Source organism: Chiloscyllium punctatum, chromosome 2 (assembly GCF_047496795.1).
Source record: "Chiloscyllium punctatum isolate Juve2018m chromosome 2, sChiPun1.3, whole genome shotgun sequence".
Taxonomy (NCBI): domain Eukaryota; kingdom Metazoa; phylum Chordata; class Chondrichthyes; order Orectolobiformes; family Hemiscylliidae; genus Chiloscyllium; species Chiloscyllium punctatum.
In genome coordinates, this window is record NC_092740.1 from 60,202,338 (window position 1) to 60,229,670 (window position 27,333).

Consider the following 27,333-nt stretch of genomic DNA (forward strand, 5'->3'; position numbering starts at 1 on the left):
GCTCCATTAACTATGAGACGTGTGTAACACATTCTATAAATCTTCCTTAAATGTTATTATTTTACAAGATGGTAACCAAATATTTCCCTGGTATGTCTCTATGGCATCAAACCTCCTGTTTTATGCTATTTTTGTATCCATGTTTTTTTCGATTATGTATCAATCCTATGTGAGAGTAACATGAATTTATTTGATTGACAAATTATTGCTTGTCTTGGAAGTTGGCAAGTACTACTCCATAAATGCCTGAGATTCTTCACTCAGGATGTCAGTCTTCCTTTTCCCCCCTCATCCCATCCAGTCACAAATACCTCAACTGTAAACAGATGATGGAAATACAACTTGCTGATAGCATTGTTTTTAAAATTGCTGTCTTATGAACTGCATCAGTTGTCATCATGGTCAGCCTTTTGATGTAGTATACAGCATCTTTCCAATATAACTTAGTCTGCCACTTCAGATTGGTACTGGTTTAAATATAATGTTATTTCCAAACTATTTTCTGTTCAAAGTGATTGTTATGGTTCATTCAAATTGTAGATTCCATTGTAGAGGATTGTCCATAGTTCAATTCTTTGTAAACACATTTTAGTCACAATGTACAGCTTATAATTTGTCAATACGATGCTTTGTGATATTTGTTATATAAAAGATATGTAATCATTGATCTTCTTGCTTTTTCTAGCAACCAAATTCTTCCAAGGAGGAATTCTCCGAAATCTAAGGAAACTAAAATTGAATCCAGTAATGTAAATCAAAATGGTAAAGTTGATTTGTTTAATTTTAAGTTAGTCAACTGTAAATTGAGTGATAACACATTTCAGTTCTAGGGAACTGCAGGTAAATTTCTCTGTTTTTGCTCATATGCACTTTCAAGAGGAATCATTTGGATAATAACCCAGCTTACTTTGTCTTCCTAGTGACAGACACCTGATGCAGATTCCTGTTTTGTTTCATTAACAATGTTTGCTCTGCACTGAAGGATCAAATATAGAAGTCCTTAATTTAGTTATTAAATTTCTTTGTCACAGTCATTTTAAAAAAGTTTCTTCCCTTGCCAATCACCCATGTCTAATATTCAATAAACTACATAATTTATGTACTTCAAAAAGTTAGTTGCCAAAGAGATACTTTTGATAATGTTAATTTGCTGTCAGCACATAAGTTTACTGATGGAACAACTTTTTTTGTGGCTTCTTCCACTTTGGTTTTATCGGATGTCTTATTTCACCTGGTCTTTATTTGACTTGGCAGTAGTCCAAGTCACCCATTTATTTTTACATAAGTGGCAGATGAAGTCTCGTTCCAAAAAAGTAAACAGAATTTTTGAAAATTTACATTTAAAAGATGGGTTAGCCATTTAGGACATTGGAGCAGGTAATGCCATATTTGAAACTTCACAGCTAAATACAAGCATAGAAAATTGAATCAGGAATAGCCCATCAACCCTTTCAAGTCTGCTGTGGCATTCATTATGATTATGGCTAATCATCTAACTCAATAGCCTCTTTCTGCTTTTCCCCCATGTTCTTTGATCCCTTAAGCTCCAAGTACTGTATCCAACCTCTTCTTGAAATTCTATAATGTTTTCAGTCTGGGTGAAGAAATTTCTCCTCCTCTTGAACCTAAATGATTTATTCTATTTTCTGAACTGTTGCCCCTCATTTTGGACTCCCCCGCCATCAGGCACATCCTTCCTGATTCTACCCTGTCTAACCAATTTTGGATCCAACTTGCTAAGTTATTCTGGATCCCACACGCTTTTACCTTCTTTATCTGTCTCCGATGTGGAGCCAAACCAAAGTAGTTTCTGAAATCCATATAAATTACATCAACTGCATTACCTTCATCTACATGCTTAGCCACCTCCTTAAATTCAATCAAATTTGTTCGACATGACCTCCCCCCCCCCCCCCCCCCCCCCCCCAAAAAAGCCATGCTGACTATCCCAGACCAGACGTTGCCTCTCCAAGTGGAGATTAATTCTCCTCTTTAGAATTTTCTCCAACAGTTGCCCTACCAATGATGAGACTTGCTGATCTGTAATTTCCTGATTTATCTTTATCACGCTCTTGAAAAGTGGAGCCTGTAGTCCTCTGGAACCTGTCCTGCGTCTGGAGAGGAATTAAAAATTTGGGCCAAAGGCCTTGTAATTTCCTTCTTTGTCTCCACGGCAGCCTAGGATATAACTCATGTAAACCTCGGGGCTTGTCCACTTTCAGCTGGCCAAAACCTCCAGTTTTTCCTCACTCTGTCAACGTGTTCAAGAACCTCAGTCTGTCTTCCTGAATTCCGAACTTATTACATCCTCCTCCCAAGTGAGAACAAATGTGAAGTATTCATTTGAACACCTCCAGTGTCCATCTGCTCCATGTACAATTTGTTCTTTTGTTCCTTAATGGGCCATACTGTTTCTCTGGCTATCCTCTTCTTCATATAGACAATCTTGGGATTGTCCCTAATGTTATCTGCCAGTGTTTTCTTTCATGCCCCCCGCCCGCTTCATTGTACTCCTAATTCCTTCCTTAAGTTTCTCCCCTTACCCTGCACTTTTTCTGTATTCCTTCACTATGGCTTTACACCTGTTAAAAACCAATCCTTTTCCTCTTTCTTTACTGCTGAATATTCTAGGCATCCAGTGTTCCTTGGACTTGTTGTTCCTACACTTAACCCTAAAGGGGACGTGTGGGACCTCTACTCTGATTCCTTTTTTGAACAGCCCTGCTGTTCTGCTGTAGCTTTATCCACAGGTAGCTGTTCCTGGTGAACTTTTGGCCAAGATCCTGCCTTATATTAATAAAATCCAAGCTTCTACTCTCACCCAATCCAATTTTTTTTCCTGTATGCAGATCATCTTTTTGCCTTTTTTAAAAAAACATACTTTTTTTTCTGTCCACTGCTCTGATAATCATTCTGGAGATCAGACGTATCTTTGTATATTACCAATCATTTCCTTAAACACCTTCTGCCGTGTACCTTCAGCAATTCTCTCAAACAATTTCAAGCATCCCCAACTTCTATATCATCAAAATTCTTCTTAGTCATCAAACCAAACCTTGACTCAGGCTAATAAAAGTAAAATTCTGTGGATTCTGGAAATCTGAAAAAATAGTGTTGGAGAAACTCAACAGGTTAGGCACCATGCATGTATTTATGCTTCCAATCCAATATGCCTCCACTTCAAAACTCTGGAGTTGACAGAATCTCAGTTGTTACAGTGCAGAAGGGGGCCATTTGGCCTATTGTGCCTGCACACTATTTCTATCTAAATAATCATCCAGTGGTCTCTGCCTCTGTTGAACCTGCCTCCACCACATCCCACAATTTCTTCAGAAAGTGCCTCAGGCTCCTTTCTTCTAACCCTTAGTCTGTATCCTTTAATTTCTTGACTTTACTAAACCCCTCTGAGCGCATCTGACATCTAACATCTATCTTTTAATTCTTTGAACCTATTTCACAATTTGCTAACCACTCCCCTTCTCTTTTCAGCCTTCCAAACCATGAGATTTTGAGTGTTTCTGTCTCTGGCACAATGTCCTTATCTCTTAAATATCACCTCATTCTTCAAATATCCTGAATGTCTGTTTTGAAATGTTTTCCATCTTTCTTTTTCTCTGTTATAGTGGCATAATATTTACATGAGGCTTCGGAAAGAAAAATGTTCTAAAAGTAAATCTCTAATGGAATTAAGAATAGAGTGCATATCGGAATTGGTAAACAAAACAAAGTTGTATATCTTTTAAGATCATCATGTAGCAGTCTCCATGCAACTTGCCATTCAACTTTTGACAGTTCTGTTGAATACTGTGCAAATCTTTCAAAGTTTGAAGTCTTTAGGTATTTAAAATGTTGTTCTTATAGCATTTACACAGTTGGCACTTCAGCTTCCAAGCTCTAGGGAAAAACACAGTACTGAAGATCTCGAATGTTCAGACTGCATCATTTATTCAGCTTTGAAAATAAATATAGGCTTGATTGGCCACACCAGTATTTATTGCTCACTCTTAGTTGCACATGGATGTGGTGTTTAGCTGTCGTGGTGTTCAGCTGTCTTTTGAACAACGCAGTCAATTTTGTATTGGAGTACCCCCAGCATGTTTAGAGAGACAGTTTGAGATTTACTCACGACACGTTGAAGGAATGATATATTTCCAGGATGATGCGTGGCTTGGAGAGGAATGCACAGGTGGTAGTGTTCCTATGTACATACTGCCTTTGTCTTTCTCGGTGGCAGTGGTTGCAGGTTTGAAAGATGTTGTCATAGGAGCCTTGGTGAATTTCTGCAGTGCATCTTGTCGGTGGTGCCAATCCAGTGAGCTGTTTGTCCTGAATGGTATCACACTCGTGACTTGTGCCTTTTAGATTAAGTTTTGGGGAGTCGAGGTGTGTTACTGTAAGATTCCTCGCCTCTGGCTTGCTCTTGTAGCCATGGTACTTGCCTGGTGTAGTGATTGGAACCATGTGGATCTTGTTGACAGAGATCCTTGTTTGGGGTTATTAACCTCCGGCCAATCAGAAAGCCCTGGCCAACCAGTGTAAACAGGATTCAATTTTTAGGGAAAGGTGGGCACCGCAGGGAGTGGAGTGTATTATTTCCCCCTCCAACTCTATTTTGATTTGAACCCTGTCCTCCCCTTCACTATTTGATCATGAAGCACTGTTCTCTGAGAAGGGCACTGCTGGTCGCTTTCCACTTGGGTGTTTCTTTTCTTCCTGGTGGTGGAAATCGAATAAAGATTTGTACACTGTGCCTCACACCTACACACACAACATGGGTGCTGGGGAAAATATAAGCACTACAGCAGTTAGGCGAAAAAAGAAAAGAAGAAAGTATATAACCAGGAGAAAAATAAGCACTTAAAGAAAGAAAACAAAATGTAAATAGGATTCAGAATCTCCTCACTTAAGGGACTGATTCTGAGCTGGCTGGCCACAGCCAGTGTACTGTGCACATGTAAATAAAGGCCAACTTGGTGACTGGATACCAGCCTTTGCAGTTATTTTGCATCCAACTCCTCAGATACTACCTGACCTGCTGTGCTTTTCTAGCACCACTCTAATCTAGGCTCTGATTTCCAGCATCTGCTGTCCTCACTTTTGCCTACTCCAATTTCTGGTCAATGATCACCACCTAAGGTGGTGGTACTGAGGTGTTCAGTGATGGGAGGGCTGTATTTGCAATAACTGTCTGCATTAACCGGAACTTCAGAGTTGCTGAACTGGAAGAGCAGAGCATTAGGCAGGGCGAGTGTTATTGGACTCTGATTCAGGTAGCAACCACACTCTGGGTTCAGAAGTGATCAAGGACGGAAGGGTATGACTGCAAGTAAGGGAATCTAATGTACAATACTGGTAGTGCGTCTGATTTTTACCCATATCCAACAAATATGAAATTCTTACCTTTTGTAGCTAAGGTCAAAGTTTCTGGGATAAGTGAACAAACTAACTTTGGTGCCATGGAAGCAATTCAAGTGGGAGTATTGAAAGAAATGTGCTAGTTCGAGGAGATCATATCATCATGAGGGTAAATGCTGTTCTTTAAAACAGTGACCGTGAATTGCAAAGGTGCAATTCCTGGAATTGGTGGAATTTGGTGCAAGCTGCCATCAGGCATAAGGGTATCTCCTCATGGCTGCATTAAATTAAGAATGTTTATAGAAAATGGAAGAAGATTCCACCAAGGAAGTTTGAAGAACAAACGCTGAAATTAATTGGATAAATCTCAAAGATAATCAGAGTTATCAATTGTGCCATGCCAAAATTGTTGTGAAGTCAGATTGATCAGTGATTTAAAATGTGGTGTCAACCACTATGGGTGATGAGTTACAATTCTTGAGGTACTCAAGTAGAGCATGAAACATTAAACTCAAAAGGTTGCAAAGGGTGAATATAAAATTGAAGAGAAAAGAGAAGACCATGGAATAGTAGATCAATTTGAGTAAAGATGAACAGTGAATGAAAGGAAGAGACAAACAATTCCACCACTTACAGGTCTATGAATAAGTTTAAATGAGGGAAAAATAATTTTTAAAATAGCGATATTTTCTCTGTGCGAAGAATTTTAACAAGACAAACACATTGATGGCTTAAATGTAGATAAATGAGCTTCATCCATGGTAAGAAATGGTCACCTGATGGTTCAAGTTGATACTGATCTTTTGAAGGCAGACAAAATGGAGAAGGATGATGTCAGGCCAGAAAGAAGGATCGATATTGAGTTGCGAGTCGAGGAAGTAAAATTAGTAGGAGTTAAGTTAACAAGGAGCAGGATGCACTAGGAATGGCAATATAGATCCTGAAAACAATAACTACATTATTGGACAGCGCATTATAATTGCTTTAAGGAAGGGTCACTGAACCTGAAATGTTCACAGATGCTGCCAAACCTGCTAAGCTTTTCCAGCAACGGTGGCTCAGTGGTTAGCACTGCTGTTTCACAGTGCCAGGTTACCCGGATTCGATTCCAATCTCGGGCGACTGTCTGTGTGGAGTTTGCACATTCTCCAGTGTTTGCATGGGTTTCCTCCGCAGTGCTCTGGTTTCCTCCCACGTTCTAAAGCTGTGCATGTTAGGTGAATTGGCTAAGTCAAATTGCTCATAGTGTTCAGGGATGTGTAGGTTAGGTACATTAGTCAGGGGTAAATATAGGATCATCGTGTAGGAGAATGGGCTTGGGTGAATTACTCTTTGGAGAGTCGGTGTGGCCTTGTTGAGCTGAGGGGCCTGTTTAGACACTCTAGTGATTCTCTGATTCTGTTTTTGACTATAAATGAGACCAGCTTATATTAAAGGCAAAGCAGTTATCATGGGAGACTTTAATATAAAATACTGGTCAAATCAAACAACAAAAGTAATATTTGTAAAGTTTATTTGAGATGGTTTCAGATGAAATTTGACCTCAGGTGATCAGTCCCTTTATCATGAGATCATGCCCCGTAATTCTAGATTCTGCAGACAGGTGAAACTACCAAATGACAATGACCTTGTCAAGTCCTTTTAGACTTTTCTATGTTTCACTGAGATCACTGTCATTTGGACCCTCATGGGACAACCCATCCATCCCAGAAACCAATCCAGGGAACTTTGATTACACCTTGAAGGGATGTTTTTAGTAAGCAGGTTTTGTCCCTATACTTGTATTTCAGGTGAGGCTTCATCAAAGCCATGTACAATTGCAACATTTTGCCCTTAATGTCAAATTGCGACATACTTGAATTAAGACCAATGTATTATTTGTTGTCCCTGCATGTTAACATAGTTTTCTCAAGGGACTTGCCCACTAAACAAAAACAATCCGCTTTCTCTGCTACCTCACCCCAAATCACAGGTTTCTCTCCCCTTCCCAAATGTTACCTGTTTTCAAGGTTGTCTGGCTGCAGTATCCTCATGCTGGTGTTCCCTGATGCCTGTCAGCCAAGGCCTGCTGTCTAATGTGTGCAGAGCTTACAGGATGTTAGCCAGGTAGGCAGGACCTCTGTATCTAGCCAAGCTGTGCCTGTCATGCCCATTTTTAACATTGCCAACAATCTCTATCTTTGTGAATAAATACCAGAGGCATAGCTATGTCTTTTAAAATTGAGATAATTAAGAAATGAATCACTTCTTTTTTTTTGTGACTCTCCATTCTGCAAAATTGATACAATTAAATAGCAAACTGTATCATCAGAGAGTGGCTAAATGGTCAGACATCTATTGATAGTTTCACTATAAATGCTTGGTTGAACTCCAAGTCTGATAATTGTAATCACCCCTGTGGAGAAGTGTTGCTGATTTGAGGGCATTGTTGTGAAGGAACTGTTAACTTTATCACCTGTGTAATAACTTGATCTTGCTTTGAAGTGGTTTCTCAAGGCGTTTTTGTTTTGGATAGAATTCAGGGTTCCTTCAGTAGAATTTTGGCTGTCTCTTTTTTTTTTGAGGTTGTACAAGTAAACTTTTCAAAGGGAATATTGAATGTTGTTATTTTAACAGCATATCAAAGATCTCCTATGTTGTTTTATGGCTCCTAAGTTCTGTACCTAGTGAATACTGGGAGTGGGCATGGGAGATTTGAGAAATCATGGCAGACACATGGGATATATAAAGCGCAATGAGGGATAGATAGGAGACTTAAGTGCCTAACAACTGTGAATAGACTCAACCAGTGCTCAGTAAGTAAGGCATGCCTTTTTTTTTTGAGCCTTTTCATGTTACATGTTCAGGAGTGTCCACCACGTCAGCAGGCCCATTTCCTAGCCACACTTGCATCCCCAACACAGATAAACAAGTGCACTCCTTCAGAATGGACACAGGATTACGAGGTCAGAAAAATTCCAAATACTCATCATAACCACAAAAATACAGCACTTCATGTTTAATTTTCCCAAAATAACCTTCAAAGCAGCAAATTACAGGAGTTAGGTCTCTGGAGACTAATACAAACAACATGAAATCTATTGGCAAAATGTGCTAATTAACAGCATTTTTACGCAAATATTTAATCATCTTTTCTTGGTAGTAAAAAGTGTTGTTGAAATTTGATCATTTAGAAACCAAAAGCACTATAGAGATCTTAGTTTCTATCATTTTGAATCAAGCCTAGTGTGAAATAAAGTGCATCATGAAAAATTTGGAAGTGAGGTACCTGTAGAGATGAATAAATCATACTGCTACATGGTTTACCAGCACTAAGGCTATTAAAACTAAAGTGATGAGCAATGAACGCAGGCCAAAAAGGAATCTTTAAGAAGCTGTCTTCTCCATACTCATTTGACTACCATCTTGTTTGTATGGTTTATTTTTAATCCTGTAATGTATGATGAAGCACAATTGTCCTATATAATTGGTAATATGTCTGGTCATGCAACTACGTTTCTTATCAGTATTTTGCTTCTTTTTAATGATCCCTGATCTCTCTAACAAAACAAATTTTCAGTTATCCTTTGCAAAGTCAAAAGTTAAAATTGGGTTCTTAGATAATTCTATGCATTTTGCTGGTCTCTTGCAAAATTAAGATTTCTTATGTTAATCTGATTTGCATTCCATAACAATTTTGTTTGTCTATTTTGTATTTTCAAGTCTTAGAGGTACATTTGCAGCAAAAACACACAACTTATGCCTTGAGTGTGACATGTAAAAGAGTTTTAAGCCATTGTTAATGAAATTTTAGCTTCTCAAAGTTTCTTGCCTTTAGAAACTTGTGCCATTGGTGTAAAATTTCTATTACTTCTAGTAACCTCTTGTCTTTTTTTTAAAAAGAGGTGTTTAATTTGTATTCCAATATTTTCAACTATCCAGTCAGGGACAGTGAACTTGAGGGTAAATCACTGCTAGCTAAATGGCTCTGAGGAAAGAAGAGGAGGCAAACATACTTGTGAGAAATTTTGACTTATGATACCCTCGTGAACGATTTCCTAAAAGTAAATGCTGGACTTTCACATTGCCCTAACAATTTTTGATTGGATGCATTTTTTAAAAATTATATGGTTGGAAATGCAGGGAAGGTTTAAATCGCTGAACAAATTTGAAGATGGTAGCATGAGTGAAGTGAGATTTAAAGAGGTTGACATCATAGGAAAAAAGTTTCAGCACAAAGGAAGATTTAAATAAGTTGGGCCTAGATTCCTATAACTTGCATTAAATACAGAAGCGTAATTTAACGTACATTACAAAATGTAATCTGAAGACTTCTCAAAAATCCTCATTTTGTTTAAGGATTTTCTGCTATTGTCTAAAACAACAGTTATTCTACGTAGAGATTTAACTCTTACATCTATTGAGTGTCATAGCAGACCTTTATTATATTCACAGCAACAGTTCACTGATCTTGGAGCTAAAAGAACTCTGCCTGTCCACAACTCATTATTAGAAGACATAATAATGCATAATGGTGTTGAAGGCAGTAATGTCATTCAACTGCTATGAAAGCCCCTTAACCTCTTCATGTAGTTCCCTTGATGTCTCCTTACGTAGCAACACTTTCCTTCATTAAAACCTTCAACAATAGCAAAAATGCTCATTATAAGCAGTTTTTGAATCTAAGGTCGTCTTCTGCCCCCTGTTGGCTATTTTGAACTTTGAATGTGGCTTCAAGCTGATAATCGTGCATTCATTCTAAATCACAGGAAGCTCTATAATCCCATGGATTTTTAAAAAATGTATCTGTAAAGTTAGTCTATTTATACATAGAGACAATACCTAGCCTTATTTCAAATGTTTTCCATCATGAAGCTGTGGAAGTGGGTACAATTGCGTATTTAAAAGGCATCTGAATGAGTACATGAATAAGAAGAGTTTCGAGGAATTTGGGACAATGATAATTTCAGTATAACTGGTCGGCATGGATGAGTTAGAAAAAAGGGTCTGTTTCTGTGTGATTCAGAGCCAATATATTGTCAAGTCCTGCTTTTGCCTAATCGATCTGTTCAGAGATTGCATACCTCTGGAAAAGGTGGGACCTGAACCCAGGCCTCCTGATCCAGTTGGAGGGACTCTACCTCTGCGCCACGAAGGCCTAAGCCCCACTTTAAATGGAAAATGGCCAAATACTGACAGATGTGTACTGTCCAGGCCATTAATAAGAATATCCATTGTTTTGCTCTTGTCCTATGGGAAGAGGTCAACTGGTATTTATATTCATAAAATTCTGCTGGCAACTGTACAAAGTACATCTGCATCTCTTACTTTCTGGGCTTTGACAGAAATTAGAGCAGTTTGGGGTTGTAGTTCAGGCTGTTTATTAATGTATTACAGGAGTAACAACAAAGTTTTCCTAAATTCTCCGAGCATTTTCTTTCAATATTTTCCATCTCTCAATCCTGACTTCTTTCTCTTTCGTCCCCTGTGCATGCCCTCATTCTCTCTTGCAATTTTTCCCCAATTGCTCGCACTTTGAGATGTCCATTGGTCATCAAAGGCAGTACTCACATTTAAATGGAATAAAGAATAGAACTATAATGTAAAATGTTTTGTAATCCAAATATGAAGGTACATTTTTGTGGTTAATTTGCCTAGATATTTACAATAGATTGAATTGGTTTTAAAGCGGCATGCTTCCTTAGACTAATGCATAAGTTATAAGTATCAGCATTAGTTATCGCCTGAAGTGGTTATAGATGTGCCCCACGGTGAAAAGAAAATAGCTGTTTCAATTGCTCATGTGTAAATGGCATTAATATGTCATTGTTCCTACAGGAGCTAATTTGCTACAGCAACAACACTGCCTCGGAAAAACATCCCTTGATTGTCCAAATGCAAAGGAAGGTCTTTGTACCATCCCAGAAGTCCGAATCGAAGATATTGCTGAAGGGCAATTTGGAAACTTTAACAAATACATCAATTCTTCTCAAACTGAGCTGAGTGTTTATCTCTGGTCTATACTTCTAAAAAACTATATTGAAAATCATAACTTGCCTTTAATCTATCGTATTGTGAATGATTTGCCTTTGAGTACTGTTCAGTTTGTAGATAATAGGTTTGAGAACCTGAAAGATTATTTTCCTGAGCAGCTGATGGTGCAGTATGCTGAAGATGTTAAAGCGTTTAAGGAGCTTCCAAAGTATATCCAGCAACTATTTGTCAATCTGAGGAGTGGATCTCTGGCACTTGGAGTGAACGCACAGCTGCTACTGCTGCACATAGAATCAATATTTACTAATTCTTAATCACCACTACAAGCTATAAAGCTACATTACTCAACTTGGTTGAAAATGGAAATGTATTTGTATTAAATGAAGAACAAATGCTACTCTGAATGGCTGACTACAAACTGAAGCTCTCGTAGCAGTGCTTAAACTTAGCAGAAAATGTCAGTTGGAATTACTGATGCATTTTACACAGTGCAGTGAGAATTGCTTTTAGAAAAGATCTGAGATTGGCAGTAATACAAACAGTTGTCTATGACACAAAAGAGTAAAATATATTCTTTTGTGACATCTATATTTTGTAAATGATTTAAAATAATACCACTGCTTTGTGTAACTTTTTTTAATATTTAATTATGTGAACATTTTTATTCCATAAATATGTTGGTGATTTTACATTTTTGTGTAAGAATTAAAGTTTAACAGTTATTTTGCTCAATCTTTTGCACAATTGTAACTTGCTATACACCTTGAATAAATTGTTATGCAGTTTTTTGAGACAGATTTTGCAGGGGCAATAAGCATTGTCATTTAGCAGTGAGAAAGAGCAATAAAGTTCTAATGCGAGGTGGTGTTAGAGGAGAAAAATGTTCCATATTAGGAATGGGAGGAAAAAGCAGGAAGGGCTTCAGAGTATGGTCCAGAAAATAATAAAGTTCATTAGGTTGACAGTGCATAGATGTGGATACATTGTGAATAAATGAAATTGGTGAGACACAGGGACATAAAGCCATATCATCATACTAGTCACAGCAAAAACAAATACTTGCCTTTCTTTAAGCCATGTAAGAGGAAAAAAATCCTAGAAATAGTGTTGCTGTGCTGAAGTGAGAATGTTCCAGATGGTCAAGGATAACTAACACGATGGAGTAGAACTTCATTCCATTGTCTGTATTATAGGCCACTCACAAAGGGGAAATGGGCAGAGAAACTTATTTGCCAGAACATTAGAGAGGTGAAGAGTATTGCTGAAAAAGGACATGCGTACTGAAAAGTGCTTTTCTTCTCAACCCACATGAGTGTCCCCTCTCAAAGGTAGCCATGATGTGGAGGTGCCGATGTCCGCCCCAGTTCAACAAAGTTAAAAATCATGCAACACCAGGTTATACTCCACAGTTTATTTGGAAGTACTAGCTTTCATAGCGCTGCTCATTCAGTGGAGCAGGATCATATGACACAAAATTTATAACCAAAGATCAGTGTCATGCAACTGTTATGAGAAATTGAACACACCTAGATTGCTGTTAGGTTTTTCATCTTTTAGAATGGATTGCAGGTATCGATTTATTAATATACAAATCCCAGAACTTATTTCAAGTCACATTCCCGAGGTAACTTAAGGTTTTATATTTAAAGTGACATCTCCTATCAGTGCATTAAAGGTGTGAGGTTAGAATCTTGAGTCAGACTGGTTTAATTTCCAAAGTAGGAATGTATAAAATGTCACTTGGGTTGACTGTGTACAAATTGTGCTTTTTGAAAAAAATGGAATATATCTGACTGTCCTCCAAGGCGGACTTCGGGATATACAGCAACGCAGAGTGGCTGAGCAGAGGCTGATAGCCAAGTTTGATACCCATGTGGGTGACTTCAGACAGGACCTTTGGGATCATGTCACACTACAGGTGACCCCACTCCACTATACATTTTAACACACACACCCCACACACGCACAGCCTCTCACAGGCTTACACTCTGACACACTCACGCACTCTACTAAGCACACACACACTCTCACCTCTCTACCACTCTCTCCCTTTCTCTTTCTCTGTGTCTCTCCTCTCTCTCTCTCTCCCTCTCTCTCTCCTCCATGCTCTCGCGCGTGCTCTCTCTCTCTCTTGCTCTCTCTCTCTTCCATGCTCTCGCGCGTGCTCTCGCTCGCTCTTTCTCTCTGGCTCTCTTGTGGGCTCGCTCTCGCGCTCTCTCTCTGGTGCTCACTCTCGCTCTATCGCGTGCTCACTCTCCTCGCGCTCGCTCGTTCTGTCACGCACGCACTCTCTCACGCTCGCGCGCGCTCTCTCTCGCGCTCTCGCGTGGTCTCTCGCGCTCTTTCGCGCTCTCTCAATCGCTCTCGAGCGCTCTCGCTCTCTCACACGCGTGCTCCCGCTCTCTCTCGCGCTCGCACTCTCGCTTTCTCTCTCGAGCGCTCTCGCTCTCGCTCTCTCTCACACGCTCTCTCGCTCCCTCCCGCACTCTCTCGCGCGCTCTCTCTCGCACGCGCTCACTCTCTCGCGTCCTCTCGCTCTCTCTCGCGCACACGCTCTCGCTCTCGCGTGCGCTCTCTATCTTGCGCGCGCTCTCGCTCCCGCGTGCGCTAGCTCTCTCGCGCGCTCTCTATCTCTTGCGCGCGCTCTCTATCTCTCTCACGCGCACGCGCTCTCTCTCACGCACTCTATCTCTCTCGCACCCTCTCTCTCGCGCTCTCTCTCACTCGCGCTCACTCGCTTGCGCTCTCTTTCGTGCTCTCTCTCACGCTCTCACATGCCTGTGCTCTCTCTCACGCGCTCGCTCTCTCTCGCGCGCGCTCTCGTGCGCTCTTTCCCCGCGTTCTCTCACGCTCTCTCTCTCTCACGCGCTCTCTATCTCACTCGCTCTCGCGCGCGCTCTTGCTCTCTCTCGCTCTCGCGCTCTCACTCGCTCGTGCTCTCTCGCGCTCTCTTGCTCATGTGCTCTCGCGCGCTCTCTCTCCCCCGCGCGCGCTCTCTCTCTCTTTTGCGCTCTCTCTCTCGTACACTCTCTCTCGTACACTCTCTCTCGTACACTCTCTCGCGCTCTCTCTCTCTCGCGCATTCTCGCGCTCTCGTTCTCTCTCGCGCGCTCGCTCTCGCTCTCTGGCGCGCGCTCTGCTCTCTCGCGCTCACTCTCTCGCTCACGTGCTCTCGCGCGCTCTCTCTCCCCACGCGCTCACTCTCCAGCGCGCTCTCTCTCTCTCTCTCTCTTTCATGCTCTCTCTCTCGTGTGCTCTCTCTCTCGTGCGCTCTCTCTCGCACGCGCTCGCTCTCTCTCTCTCTCTCTGGCTCGCTCGCTCGCTCTCTCGCGCGCGCTCTCTCACGCTCGCTCTCTCTCTCTCGCGCTCGCTCACCTGCTCTCTCTCTCTCTCACTCACGTGCTCTCGCGCGCTCTCGCTCTCGCGCGCTCTCTCTCTCTCGCGCTCTCTCTCTCTCGCGCTCTCTCTCTCATGCTCTCTCTCTCGCGCTCTCTATCTCAATCGCGCGCTCGCTCTCTCTCGCACGCGCTCTATCTCAATCGCGCTCTTTCTCACGCGCCTCTCGCGCTCGCTCTCTTGTGCTCGCACTCTCGCGTGCGCGCTCTCGCTCTCTCTTTCTCTCACTCTCTCACTCACGTGCTCTCGCGCTCTCTCTCGCGTTCTCTCTCTCTCTCTCTCTCTCTCTCTCTCTCGCGCGCACTCTCTCGCACTCTCTATCTCAATCGCGCGCTCGCTCTCTCTCGCGCGCTCTCTCTCGCACGCTCTCTCTCGCTCGCTCTCTCGCTCACGTGCTCTCGCGCGCTCTCTCTCCCCGCACTCTCTCTCTCGTGCACTCTCTAGCGCTCTCTCTCTCGCACGCTCTCTCTCGCACGCTCTCTGTCTCGCGCGCACTATCGCAGACTCTCTCGCTAGCGCGCGCTCTCGCTCGCTCTCTCTCTCTCACGCACTCACTCGCTCGCGCTCTCTCGCTCGCGCGCGCTCTCGTTCTCGCGCTCTCGTTCTTGCGCTCTCGTTCTTGCGCTCTCGTTCTCGCACTCTCGTTCTCGCGCTCTCTCGTTCGCTCTCGCTCGCTCGCTGTCTCGCGCGCACTCTCTCGCGCGCTCTCTCGCTCTCTCTCTCGCGCGCTCTCTCTCTCGCGCGCGCTCTCTCTTGCTTGCTCGCTCTCTCTCTCGCACGCTCTCTCTCGCACACTCTCTGTCTCGCGCGCGCTATCGCACGCTCTCTCTCGCGCGCGCTATCGCACGCTCTCTCTCGCGCGCGCTCTCTCACACGCTCTCTATCTCACTCGCGCGCTCTCTCGCTCGCTGTCTCTCTCGCGCGCGCTCTCTTGCTCGCTGTCTCTCTCGCGCGCGCTCTCTCGCTCTCTGGCTCTCTGTCTCTCTCGCTCTCGCTCGCTCTCTCTCTCGCGCGCGCTCTCTCGCTCTCTGTCTCTCTCGCTCTTGCTCGCTCGCTCTCTCGTGCGCGCTCTCTCGCACGCTCTCTCTCTCTCGCTCTTTCTCTTGCGCGCGCTCTCTCTCTCACGCTATCTCTCGCTCGCGCTCTCTCTCTCGCTCTCGCTCTCTCGCGCGCTCTCTCTCTCACTCTCTCGCGCGCTCTCGCTCTCTCTCTCGCGCGCTCTCGCTCTCTCTCTCGCGCGCTCTCGCTCTCTCTCTCTCGCGCGCTCTCGCTCTCTCTCGCGCGCTCTCGCTCTCTCTCTCTCGCGCGCTCTCGCTCTCTCTCTCTCGCGCGCTCTCGCTCTCTCTCTCTCGCGCTCTCTCGCTCTCGCGCGCGCTCTCTCTCTCTCTCGCTCGCTCTCCCTCTCTCTCTCTCTCGCGCTCGCTCTCTCTCTCTCTCTCTCTCTCGCGCGCTCGCTCTCTCGCTCTGTCCTGCGCGCTCGCGCTCTCGCTCTCGCTCTCGCGCGCTCTCGCACTCGCGCGCTCTCGCTCTTGCGCGCTCGCTCTCTCTCTCTCGCGCGCGCTCTCGCTCTCGCGCGCTCTCTCTCTCTCTCTCTCTCGCTCGCTCTCTCTTTCTCTCTCTCGCGCTCGCTCTCTCGCTCTCTCTCGCTCTCGCGCGCTCGCTCTCTCTCTCTCTCTCGCGCGCTCGCTCTCTCTCTCTCGCGCGCTCTCTCTCTCTCTCTCTCTCGCGCGCTCTCTCTCTCGCGCTCTCTCTCGCTCTCGCGCGCTCGCTCTCTCTGTCTCTCTCTCTCTCTCTCTCTCTCGCGCTCTCGCTCTCGCTCTCGCTCTCTCTCTCGCTCTCGCGCGCTCGCTCTCTCGCGCGTTCTCTCTCTCTCGCTCTCGCGCGCTCTCGCTCTCACTCTCTCGCTCGCTCTCTCTCGCTCGCTCTCTCTCGCTCGCTCTCGTTCTCTCTCTCGCGCTCTCGTTCTCGAGCTCTCGTTCTCGCGCTCTCGTTCTCGCGCTCTCGTTCTCGCGCTCTCTTGCTCGCTCTCTCTCTCGCACGCTCTCTGTCTCGCGCGCGCTATCGCACGCTCTCTCTCTAGTGCACACTCTCGCTCGCTCTCTCTCACACGCTCTCTATCTCACTCGCGCGCTCTCTCACTCTCTTTCTCGCTCGCTGTCTCTTTCGCTCTCGGTCTCTTCGCGCGCGCTCGCTCTCTCTCTCGCGCGCGCGCTCTCGCTCGCGCTATCTCTCGCTCGCGCTATCTCTCGCTCGCTCTCTCGTGCTCTCTCTTTCGCTCGCTCGCTCTCTCACGCGCTCTCACGCGCTCTCTCTCTCTTGCGTGCTCTCTCTCTCTCTCTCTCGCTCTCTCTCTGTCTTGCGCGCTCTCTCTCTCTCTCTCTCGCGCTCTCTATCTCACTCGCGCACTCTCTCTCGCTCTCTTGCGCGCGCTCTCTAGTGCTCTCTTGCGCGCGCTCTCTCGCGCATTCTCTCTTTCGCTCGCACTCTCTCGCGCGCATGCTCTTGCTCTCTCTCTCTCCCGCGCTCTCTCTCTCTCTCCCGCGCGCTCTCTCTCACGTGCTCTCTCTCTCGCTCTCTTGCTCAGGCTCTCTGGCTCACTCTCGCGCGCAGCTCTCTCTCTCTCGCGCGTGCGCTCTCATTCCCTCCCTCTCTCCCGTGCGCTTTCGCTCTCTCTCTTGCGTGCGCACTCTCTCGCATGCGCTCTCTTGCTCTCTGTCGCTATCTCTCTCTCTCGCTCTCTCTCTCGCGCTCCCTCTCTCGCGCACTCGCTCTCGCTCGTTCTGGCACGCTCGCTCTCACTCTTTCTGGCGCTCTCTCTGATGCTCTCGCTCGCACTCGCTCGCTCTCTCGCTCACGTGCTCTCGCGCGCTCTCTCTCTCCACCGCACTCTCTCTCTCCCACGCTCTCTCACTCTCCCTCTCTCGTGCTCTCTCTCTAGCGCTCTCTTGCTCTCTCTCGCGCGCTCTCTCTCGCACGCTCTCTGTCTCGCGCACGCTATCGCATGCTCTCTCTCTAGCGCGCGCTCTGTCTCTCGCACGCGCTCTCTCTCTCTCGCGCGCGCTCGCTCTCTCTCTCGCACGCTCTCTCTCTCTCACGCGCGCTCTCTCGCACGCTCTCTATCTCACTCGCGCGCTCGCTCGCTTTCTCTCTCGCTCGCTGTCTCTCTCGCTCGCTGTCTCTCTCGCTCTCTGTCTCTCTCGCGCGCGCTCTCTTGCTCTCTGTCTCTCTCGCGCGCGCTCACTCTCTCTCACACACTCTCTCGCAAGCTCTCTCGCTCGCGTGCGCTCTCTCGCACACTCTCTCTTGCGCGCGCTCTCGCGCACTCTCTAGCTCGCTCTCTCTCGCGCGCGCTCTCTCGCTCGCGCTATCTCTCGCTCGCGCTATCTCTCTCTCTCTCGCGCTCACTCTCTCGCGCTCTTGCTCTCTCTCGCTCTGTCTCTCGCTCTGTCTCGCGCTGTGTCTCGCGCTCTGTCTCATGCTCGCGCTCTCGCTCGCTATCTCACGCGCTCTCTCTCCCATGTGCGCGTGCGCTCTCTCACTCGCTCTCTCTCTCTCGCTTGCTCTCTCTCGCACGCTCTCTCTCACTCGCGCGCTCTCTCACGCTCTCTCTCTCTCTCTCTCACACTCTCACTCTCTCTCGCTCTCTCTCTGTCTCGCGCTCTCTATCTCACTCTCTCTCCCGCTCTCTATCTCACTCGCGCACTCTCGCTCTCTGGCGAGCTCTCTAGCGCTCTCTTGCGCGCGCTCTCTTGCGCGCGCTCTCTAGTGCTCTTTTGCGTGCGCTCTCTAGCGCGCACTCTCTCGCGCATTCTCTCTTTCGCTCGCACTCTCTCGTGCATTCTCTCTCGCGCGCATGCTCTTGCTCTCTCTCTCTCTCTCCCGCGCTCTCTCTCTTGCTCGCTCTCTTGCTCTGGCTCTCTCGCTCTCTCTCGCGCGCAGCTCTCGCTCTCTCGCGCGCACGCTCTTGCTCTCTCTCTCTCTCGCGCGCGCTCTCATTCCCTCTCTCCCGCGCGCTCTCGCTCTCTCTCTTGCGTGCGTGCTCTCTCGCACGCGCTCTCTTGCTCTCTATCGCTCTCTCTGTCTCTCTCGCACTCTCTCTCTCTCTCGCGCTCTCTCTCTCGCGCACTCGCTCTCGCACACTCGCTCTCGCTCGTTCTGGCGCGCTCGGTCTCACTCTTTCTGGCGCTCTCTCTGACGCTCTCGCTCTCACACGCTCTCTCGCGCTCGCTCTCGCTCACGTGCTCTCGCGCGCTCTCTCTCTCCACCGCATTCTCTCTCCCACGTTCTCTCACTCTCCCTCTCTCGTGCTATCTCTCTAGCGCTCTCTTGCTCTCTCTCGCGCGCGGTCTCTCGCACGCGCTCTCTCGCATGCTCTCTCACTCTCACTCTCTCTCGCACTCACTATCTCACTCGTGCGCTCTCTTGCGCGCGCTCTCTCACACTCTTTCGTGCATTCTCTCGCTCGTGCTCTCTCGCTCATTCTCGCGCGCACGCTCTCGTGCGCGCTCACTCGCTTGCGCTCTCTCACGCGCTCTCTCGCGTGCTCTCTCTCATGCTCTCTCGCTCTCTCTCTCTCTCTCTCTCTCGAACGCTCTCTCTCTCGCACGCTCTCTATCTCACTCGCGCGCTCTCTGGCTCTCTCTCTCGCTCGCACTCTCTCGCTCTCTCTCTCGCTCAATTGCTCTTGTACGCTCTTTCCCTCCCCCGCGCGCTCTCTCCTGTTCTCTCTCTCTCTCTCTCTCTCGCGCACGCTCTCTTGCTCTCTCGCTCTCGCACGCTCTCTCTCGTTCGCTCTCTTACTCACGTGCTCTTGCGCGCTCTCTCGCGCGCTCTCTCGCGCGCTCTCTCTCGCTCGCTCTCTCGCTCAGGTGCTCTCGCGCGCTCTCTCTCCATGCACTCTCTCTCTCGTGCACTCTCTAGCGCTCTCTCTCTCGCGTGCTCTCTCTCGCACGCTGTCTCTCGCACGCTCTCTGTCTCGTGCGCACTATCGCACGCTCTCTCGCTAGCGCGCGCTCTCGCTCGCTCTCTCTCTCTCGCGCGTGCTCTCGCTCGCTCTCTCTCTCTCGCTCTCTCTCTCTCGCGCACTCGCTCGCTCGCTCTCTCTCGCTCGCGCGCGCGCGCTCTCTCGCTCGCTCTCTCTCACGCTCTCGTTCTCGCGCTCTCGCGCTCGCTCGCTCGCTCTCTCTCTCGCGCGCTCTCTCTCGCACGCTCTCTGTCTCGCGCGCGCTATCGCACGCTCTCTCTCTAGTGCACGCTCTCGCTCGCTCTCTCTCTCGCGCGGGCTCGCTCGCACGCTCTCTATCTCACTCGCGCACTCTCTCGCACGCTCTCTATCTCACTCGCGCACTCTCTCGCTCTCTTTCTCGCTCGCTGTCTCTCTCGCTCGCTCTCTCTCTCGCGCGCGCTCTCTCGCTCTCTGTCTCTCTCGCTCTCGCTCGCTCTCTCTCTCGCGCGCACTCTCTCGCGCGCACTCTCTCGCACGCTCTCTCTCTCGCACGCTCTCTCTCTCGCGCTCTCTCTCTCGCGCGCTCTCTCTCGCGCGCTCTCTCTCGCTCGCTCTCTCTCGCACACTCTCTCTGTCTCGCGCGCGCTATCGCACGCTCTCTCTCGCACACTCTCTGTCTCGCGCGCGCTATCGCACGCTCTCTCTCGCGCGCGCTCTCTCACACGCTCTCTATCTCACTCGCGCGCTCTCTCGCTCTCTCTCTCGCTCGCTGTCTCTCTCGCGCGCGCTCTCTCGCTCTCTGTCTCTCTCGCTCTCGCTCGCTCTCTCTCTCGCGCGCGCTCTCTCGCTCTCTGTCTCTCTTGCTCTTGCTCGCTCGCTCTCTCGCGCGTGCTCTCTCGCACGCTCTCTCTCTCGCTCTCTCTCTCTCGCTCTTTCTCTTGCGCGCGATCTCTCTCTCGCTCTCGCTGGCGCTCTCTCTCTCTCTCGCGCGCGCTCTCTCTCTCTCTCTCTCGCGCTCTCTCTCTCGCGCGCGCTCTCGCTCTCTCTCTCGCGCGCGCTCTCTCTCTCTCTCTCTCGCGCGCGCTCTCTTTCTCTCTCTCTCTCGCGCGCGCGCTCTCGCGCTCTCGCTCTCTCTCTCTCGCTCTCGCGCGCGCGCGCACTCTCGCTCTCTCTCTCTTGCTCTCCCGCGCGCGCGCTCTCTCTCTCTGTCTCTCTCGCTCTCCCGCGCGCGCGCTCTCTCTCGCTCTCCCGCGCGCGCGCTCTCTCTCGCTCTCCCGCGCGCGCGCTCTCTCTCGCTCTCGCGTGCGCGCGCGCTCTCTCTCTCTCGCGCTCGCGCGCGCGCGCGCTCTCTCTCTCTCTCGCGCGTGCGCGCTCTCTCACGCTCTCGCGTGCTCTCTCTCTCTCGCGCACTCTCGCGCTCTCTCTCTCTCTCGCTCTCGCGCGCGCGCGCTCTCTCTCTCGCTCTCGCGCGCGCGCGCTCTTTCTCTCTCTCTCTCTCTCTTGCGCTCGCCGCGCTCGCTCTCTCTCTCTCTCTCTCTCTCGCGCGCTCTCTCTCTCTCTCTCGCTCTCTCACTCTCTCGCGCGCGCTCTCTCTCTATCTCTCTCTATCCCTGTCTCTCGCGCGCGCGCTCTCTCGCGCTCTCTCGCGCGTGCACTCTCTCGCTCTGTCGTGTGTGCGCGCGCTCTCTCTCTCTCTCTCGCGCGCTCTCTCGCTCTGTCACGCGCACTCTCTCTCTCTCTCTCTCTCGCGCACTCTCTCTCTCTCTCTCTCGCTCTCTCGCGCGCTCTCTCTCTCGCTCTCTCGCGCGCGCTCTCTCTCTCTCGCTCTCTCTCTCTCGCTCTCTCTCTCGCTCTCTCTCGCGCGCTCTCTCTCTCGCTCTCTCTCGCGCGCTCTCTCTCTCGCGCGCTCTCTCTCTCTCGCTCTCTCTCTCGCGCTCGCTCTCTCTCCCTCTCTCGCGCTCTCTCTCTCTCGCTCTCTCGCGCTCTCTCTCTCTCTCTCTCTCTCTCTCTCTCTCTCTCTCTCGCGCGCTCTCTCTCTCTCTCTCGCTCTCTCACTCTCTCGCGCGCGCTCTCTCTCTATCTCTCTCTATCCCTGTCTCTCGCGCGCGCGCTCTCTCGCGCTCTCTCGCGCGTGCACTCTCTCGCGCTCTCTCTCTCTCGCGCTCGCTCTCTCTCTCTCGCGTGCACTCTCTCTCTCTCTTGCTCTCTCTCGCGCGTGCTCTCTCGCGCGCGTGCTCTCTCGCACGCTCTCTATCTCACTTGCGCGCTCTCTCCTGTGCTCTCTCTCTCTCGCGCGCTCTCTTGCTCTCGCGCGCTCTCTCTCGCTCGCTCTCTCGCTCATGTGCTCTCGAGCGCTCTCTCTCCCCGCACTCTCTCTCTCGTGCACTCTCTCGCGTGCTCTCTCTCGCGTGCTCTCTCTCGCACGCTGTCTCTCGCACGCTGTCTGTCTCGCACGCGCTATCGCACGCTCTCTCGCTAGTGCTCTCGCTCGCTCTCTCGCTAGCGCTCTCGCTCGCTCGCGCGTGCGCTCTCTCGCTCGCTCTCTCGCTCGCTCTCTCGCTCGCTGTTTCTCTCGCGCTCTCGTTCTCGCGCTCTTCGTTCTCGCGCTCTCGTTCTCGCGCTCTCGTTCTCTCGCTCTCGTTCTCGCGCTCTCGCGCTCTCTCTCTCTCTCTCTCGCACGCTCTCTGTCTCGCGCGCGCTATCGCACGCTCTCTCTCTAGTGCACGCTCTCGCTCGCTCTCTCTCTCGCGCGGGCTCTCGCGCGCGCTCTCTCACACGCTCTCTATCTCACTCACGCGCTCTCGCTCTCTTTCTCGCTCGCTGGCTCTCTCGCTCTCGGTCTCTCTCGCGCGCGCTCGCTCTCTCTCTCGCGCGCTCTCTCTCTCTCGCGCGCTCTCTCGCACGCTCTCTCTCTCGCGCGCTCTCTAGCTCGCTCTCTCTCGCGCTATCTCTCGCTCGCGCTATCTCTCGCTCGCGCTCTCTCTCTCGCTCTCGCTCGCGCTCTCTCGCGCTCACTCTCTCGCACTCTCTCTCTCGCGCTCTCTCTCTCGTGCTCTCTCTCGTGCTCTCTCTCGTGCTCTCTCTCTCGCTCGCTCTCTCACGCGCTCTCTCTCCCATGTGCGCGCGCTCTCTCACGCTCTCTCTCTCTTGCGTGCTCTCTCTCTCTCTCGCTCTCTCTCTGTCTCGCGCTCTCTCTCTCTCGCGCTCTCTATCTCACTCGCGCACTCTCTCTCGCTCTCTTGCGCGCGCTCTCTAGTGCTCTCTTGCGCGCGCTCTCTCGCGCATTCTCTCTTTCGCTCACACTCTCTCGCGCATTCTCTATCGCGCGCATGCTCTTGCTCTCTCTCTCTCCCGCGCGCTCCCTCTTGCGTGCTCTCTCTCACGTGCTCTCTCTTTCGCTCTCTTGCTCAGGCTCTCTGGCTCACTCTCGCGCGCAGCTCTCTCTCTCTCTCGCGCGCGCTCTCATTCCCTCCCTCTCTCCCGTGCGCTCTCGCTCTCTCTCTTGCGTGCGCGCTCTATCGCTTGCGCTCTCTTGCTCTCTATCGCTCTCTCTCTCTCTCTCGCGCACTTCGCTCTCCGCTCGTTCTGGCGCACTCGCTCTCACTCTTTCTGGCGCTCTCTCTGATGCTCTCGCTCGCACGCGCTCGCCTCTCTCGCTCACGTGCTCTCGCGCGCTCTCTCTCTCCACCGCACTCTCTCTCTCCCACGCTCTCTCACTCTCCCTCTCTCGTGCTCTCTCTCTAGCGCTCTCTTGCTCTCTCTCGCGCGCTCTCTCTCGCACGCTCTCTGTCTCACGCGCGCTATCGCATGCTCTCTCTCTAGCGCGCGCTCTCTCTCTCTCGTGCGGGCTCTCTCGCACGCTCTCTCTCTCTCTCGCGCTCTCTCGCTCGCTCTCTCTCTCGCTTGCTCTCTCTCGCATGCTCTCTCTCTCGCACGCTCTCTCTCTCTCACGCGCGCTCTCTCGCACGCTCTCGATCTCACTCGCGCGCTCTCTCTCGCTTTCTCTCTCGCTCACTGTCTCTCTCGCGCACACTCTCTCGCTCTCTGTCTCTCTCGCGCTGCGCAGCGCTCTCTCTCTCACACGCTCTCTCTTGCGTGCGCTCTCGCACGCTCTCTAGCTCGCTCTCTCTCGCGCGCGCTCTCTCTCTCTCGCGCTGCGCTCTCTCTCTCACGCTATCTCTCGCTCGCGCTCTCTCTCTCTCTCGCGCTCTCTCTCTCTCTCGCGCTCACTCTCTCGCGCTCTTGCTCTCTCTCGCTCTGTCTCTCGCTCTGTCTCGCGCTGTGTCTCGCGCTCTGTCTCGTGCTCGCGCTCTGTCTCGTGCTCGCGCTCTCGCTCGCTATCTCACGCGCTCTCTCTCCCATGTGCGCGTGCGCTCTCTCACTCGCTCTCTCTCTCTCGCTTGCTCTCTCTCGCACGCTCTCTCTCACTCGCGCGCTCTCTCACTCTCTCTCTCTCTCTCTCTTGCGCGCTCTCTCTCTCGCTCTCTCTCGCTCTCTCTCTGTCTCGTGCGCGCTCTCTCTCTCTCTCTCTCTCTCTCTCTCTCGCGCTCTCTATCTCACTCGCGCACTCTCTCTCGCTCTCTGGCGAGCTCTCTAGCGCTCCCTTGCACGCGCTCTCTAGTGCTCTCTTGCGTGCGCTCTCTAGCGCGCGCTCTCTCGCACATTCTCTCTTTCGCTCGCACTCTTTCGTGCATTCTCTCTCGCGCGCTTGCTCTTGCTCTCTCTCTCTCTCCCGCGCTCGCTCTCTCGCTCGCTCTCTTGCTCAGGCTCTCTCTCACGCGCAGCTCTCGCTCTCTCGCGCGCACGCTCTTGCTCTCTCTCTCGCGTGCGCTCTCATTCCCTCTCTCCCGCGCGCTCTCGCTCTCTCTTGCGTGCGCGCTCTCTCGCACGCGCTCTCTTGCTCTCTATCGCTCTCTCTCTCTCTCGCGCTTCGCTCTCTCGCTCACGTGCTCTCGCGCGCTCTCTCTCTCCACCGCACTCTCTCTCTCCCACGTTCTCTCACTCTCCCTCTCTCGTGCTATCTCTCTCTAGCGCTCTCTTGCTCTCTCTCGCGCGCGGTCTCTCGCATGCGCTCTCTCGCATGCTCTCTCACTCTCACTCTCTCTCGCACTCACTATCTCACTCGTGTGCTCTCTTGCGCGTGCTCTCTCGCACTCTCTCGTGCATTCTCTCGCTCGTGCTCTCTCGCTCATTCTCGCGCGCGCGCGCTCACTCGCTTGCGCTCTCTCGCGCGCTCTCTCGCGTGCTCTCTCTCATGCTCTCTCACTCTCTCTCTCTCTCGCTCGCTCTCTCTCTCGAACGCGCTCTCTCTCGCACGCTCTCTATCTCACTCGCGTGCTCTCTGGCTCTCTCTCTCGCTCGCACTCTCTCGCGCTCTCTCTCTCGCTCAAGTGCTCTTGTACGCTCTTTCCCTCCCCCGCGCGCTCTCTCCTGTGCTCTCTCTCTCTCTCTCTCGCGCACGCTCTCTTGCTCTCTCGCTCTCGCACGCTCTCTCTCGTTCGCTCTCTCGCTCACGTGCTCTCACGCGCTCTATCGCGCGCTCTCTCGCGCGCTCTCTCTCGCGCTCTCTCTCGCGCTCTCTCGCGCGCTCTCTCACGCGCTCTCTCTCGCGCTCTCTCGCGCGCTGTCTCGCGCGCTCTCTCTCGCTCGCTCTCTCGCTCATGTGCTCTCGCGCGCTCTCTCTCCCTGCACTCTCTCTCTCGTGCACTCTCTAGCGCTCTCTCTCTCGCGTGCTCTCTCTCGCACGCTGTCTCTCGCACGCTCTCTGTCTCGCGCGCGCTATCGCACGCTCTCTCTCGCGCGCGCCGCTATCGCACGCTCTCTCTCGCGCGTGCTCTCGCTCGCTCTCTCTCGCGCGTGCTCTCGCTCGCTCTCTCTCTCGCGCACTCTCTCGCTCGCTCTCTCTCTCGCGCTCTCTCTCTCGCGCTCTCTCTCTCGCGCTCTCGTTCTCGCGCTCTCGTTCTCGCGCTCTCGTTCTCGCGCTCTCGCGCTCTCAGCTCGCGCGCGCTCTCTCTCGCTCTCTCGCTCGCTCTCTCTATCGCGCGCTCTCTCTCGCACGCTCTCTGTCTCGCGCGCGCTATCGCACGCTCTCTCTCTAGTGCACGCTCTCGCGCGCTCTCTCTCTCTCTCGCTCTCGCGCGCTTCGCTCTCTCTCTCTCTCGCGCGCAGCGCGCTCGCTCTCTCTCTCGCTCTCGCGCGCTCTCTCTCTCTCTCACTCGCAGCGCGCGCTCTCTCTCTCTCTCTCTCTCTCTCTCTCTCTCTCGCGCAGCCCGCTCTCTCTCTCTCTCTCTCTCTCTCTCTCTCTCTCTCTCTCTCTCTCTCGCTCTCGCTCTCGCGCTCTCTCTCTCTCTCTTGCTCTCGCGCGCGCGTGCGCTCTCTCTCTCACGCGCTCTCGCGCTCTCTCTCGCTCTCGCGCGTGCGCGCTCTTTCTCTCTCTCTCGCGCGCTCGCGCGCTTCGCTGTCTCTCTCTCTCGCGCGCTCGCTCTCTCTCTCTCTCTCTCTCTCTCGCGCGCTCTCTCTCGCTCTATCGTGCGCTCTCTCTCTCTCGCGCGCGCTTCGCTCTCTCTCTCTCTCGCGCGCTCGCTCTCTCTCTCTCTCTCTCTCTCTCGCGCGCTCTCTCTCTCGCGTGCTCACTCTCTCTCTCTCTCTCTCTCGCGCGCTCCCTCTCTCGCGCTCTCTCTCTCTCTCTCTCGCGCGCTCTCTCTCGCTCTGTCACGCGCGCTCTCTCTCTCTCTCTCTCGCGCTCTCTCGCGCTCTCTCTCGCGCTCGCGCGCTCTCTCTCTCGCTCTCTCTCGCGCTCGCGCGCTCTCTCTCTCGCTCTCTCTCGCGCTCTCTCTCTCGCGCTCTCTCTCTCGCGCTCTCTCTCTCGCGCTCTCTCTCTCTCGCGCTCTCTTGCGCTCTCTCTCTCGCGCTCGATCTCTCTCTCTCTCTCGCGCTCTCTCGCGCTCTCTTCTCTCTCTCTCGCTCTCTCTCTCTCTCTCGCGCTCTCTCGCGCTCTCGCGCGCTCTCTCGCGCTCTCTCTCTCTCTCTCTCGCTCTCTCTCGTTCTCTCTCGCTCTCTCTCTCTCTCGCGCTCTCGCTCTCGCTCTCTCTCTCTCTCTCTCGCTCTCTCGCCCTCTCTCTCTCTCGCGCTCGCTCTCTCTCTCTCTCTCGCGCGCTCTCTCTCTCGCTCTCTCTCTCTCGCGCGCGCTCTCTCTCTCACTCTCTCACGCTCTTGCTCTCTCACGCTCTTGCTCTCTCACGCTCTGTCTCTCGCTCTGTCTCTCGCTGTGTCTCGCGCTCTGTCTCGTGCTCGCGCTCTAGCTCGCTATCTCACGCGCTCTCTCTCCCATGTGCGCGTGCGCTCTCTCACTCGCTCTCTCTCTCGCTTGCTCTCTCTCGCACGCTCTCTCTCACTCGCGCACTCTCTCACGCTCTCTCTCTCTCTCTCTCACTCTCTCTCTCTCACTCTCTCTCTCTCTCTCTCTCTTGCGCGCTCTCTCTCTCTCTCGCTCTCTCTCTGTCTCACGCGCTCTCTCTCTCTCTCTCTCTCTCTCTCTCTCTCTCGCGCTCTCTATCTCACTCGCGCACTCTCTCTCGCTCTCTGGCGAGCTCTCTAGCGCTCTCTTGCGCGCGCTCTCTAGTGCTCTCTTGCGTGCGCTCTCTAGCGCGCGCTCTCTCGCACAT

General features: G+C 51.1%; 2 protein-coding genes across 3 annotated transcripts in view; one reads left to right on the forward strand and one right to left on the reverse strand.

Annotated features, from left to right (window-relative positions):
- The window catches only part of slf1 (SMC5-SMC6 complex localization factor 1), a 68,180-nt gene extending 56,120 nt beyond the window's left edge, over positions 1–12,060 (forward strand). For both annotated transcript variants that reach the window (XM_072583087.1, XM_072583078.1), the window contains 2 exons: positions 686–762; positions 11,173–12,060. In XM_072583087.1, the coding sequence (XP_072439188.1) occupies positions 686–762; positions 11,173–11,642 (547 nt within the window). In that variant the 3' untranslated portion in view covers positions 11,643–12,060. The remainder of the gene's footprint in view (positions 1–685; positions 763–11,172) is intronic.
- LOC140492303 (uncharacterized) overlaps positions 11,740–27,333 on the reverse strand; it is a 38,941-nt gene continuing 23,347 nt past the window's right edge. Inside the window, exons 5-6 of the mRNA XM_072591256.1 lie at positions 26,662–26,760; positions 11,740–11,772 (exon numbers count right to left, since the gene is read on the reverse strand). Coding sequence (XP_072447357.1) covers positions 11,740–11,772; positions 26,662–26,760 — 132 coding nt within the window. The remainder of the gene's footprint in view (positions 11,773–26,661; positions 26,761–27,333) is intronic.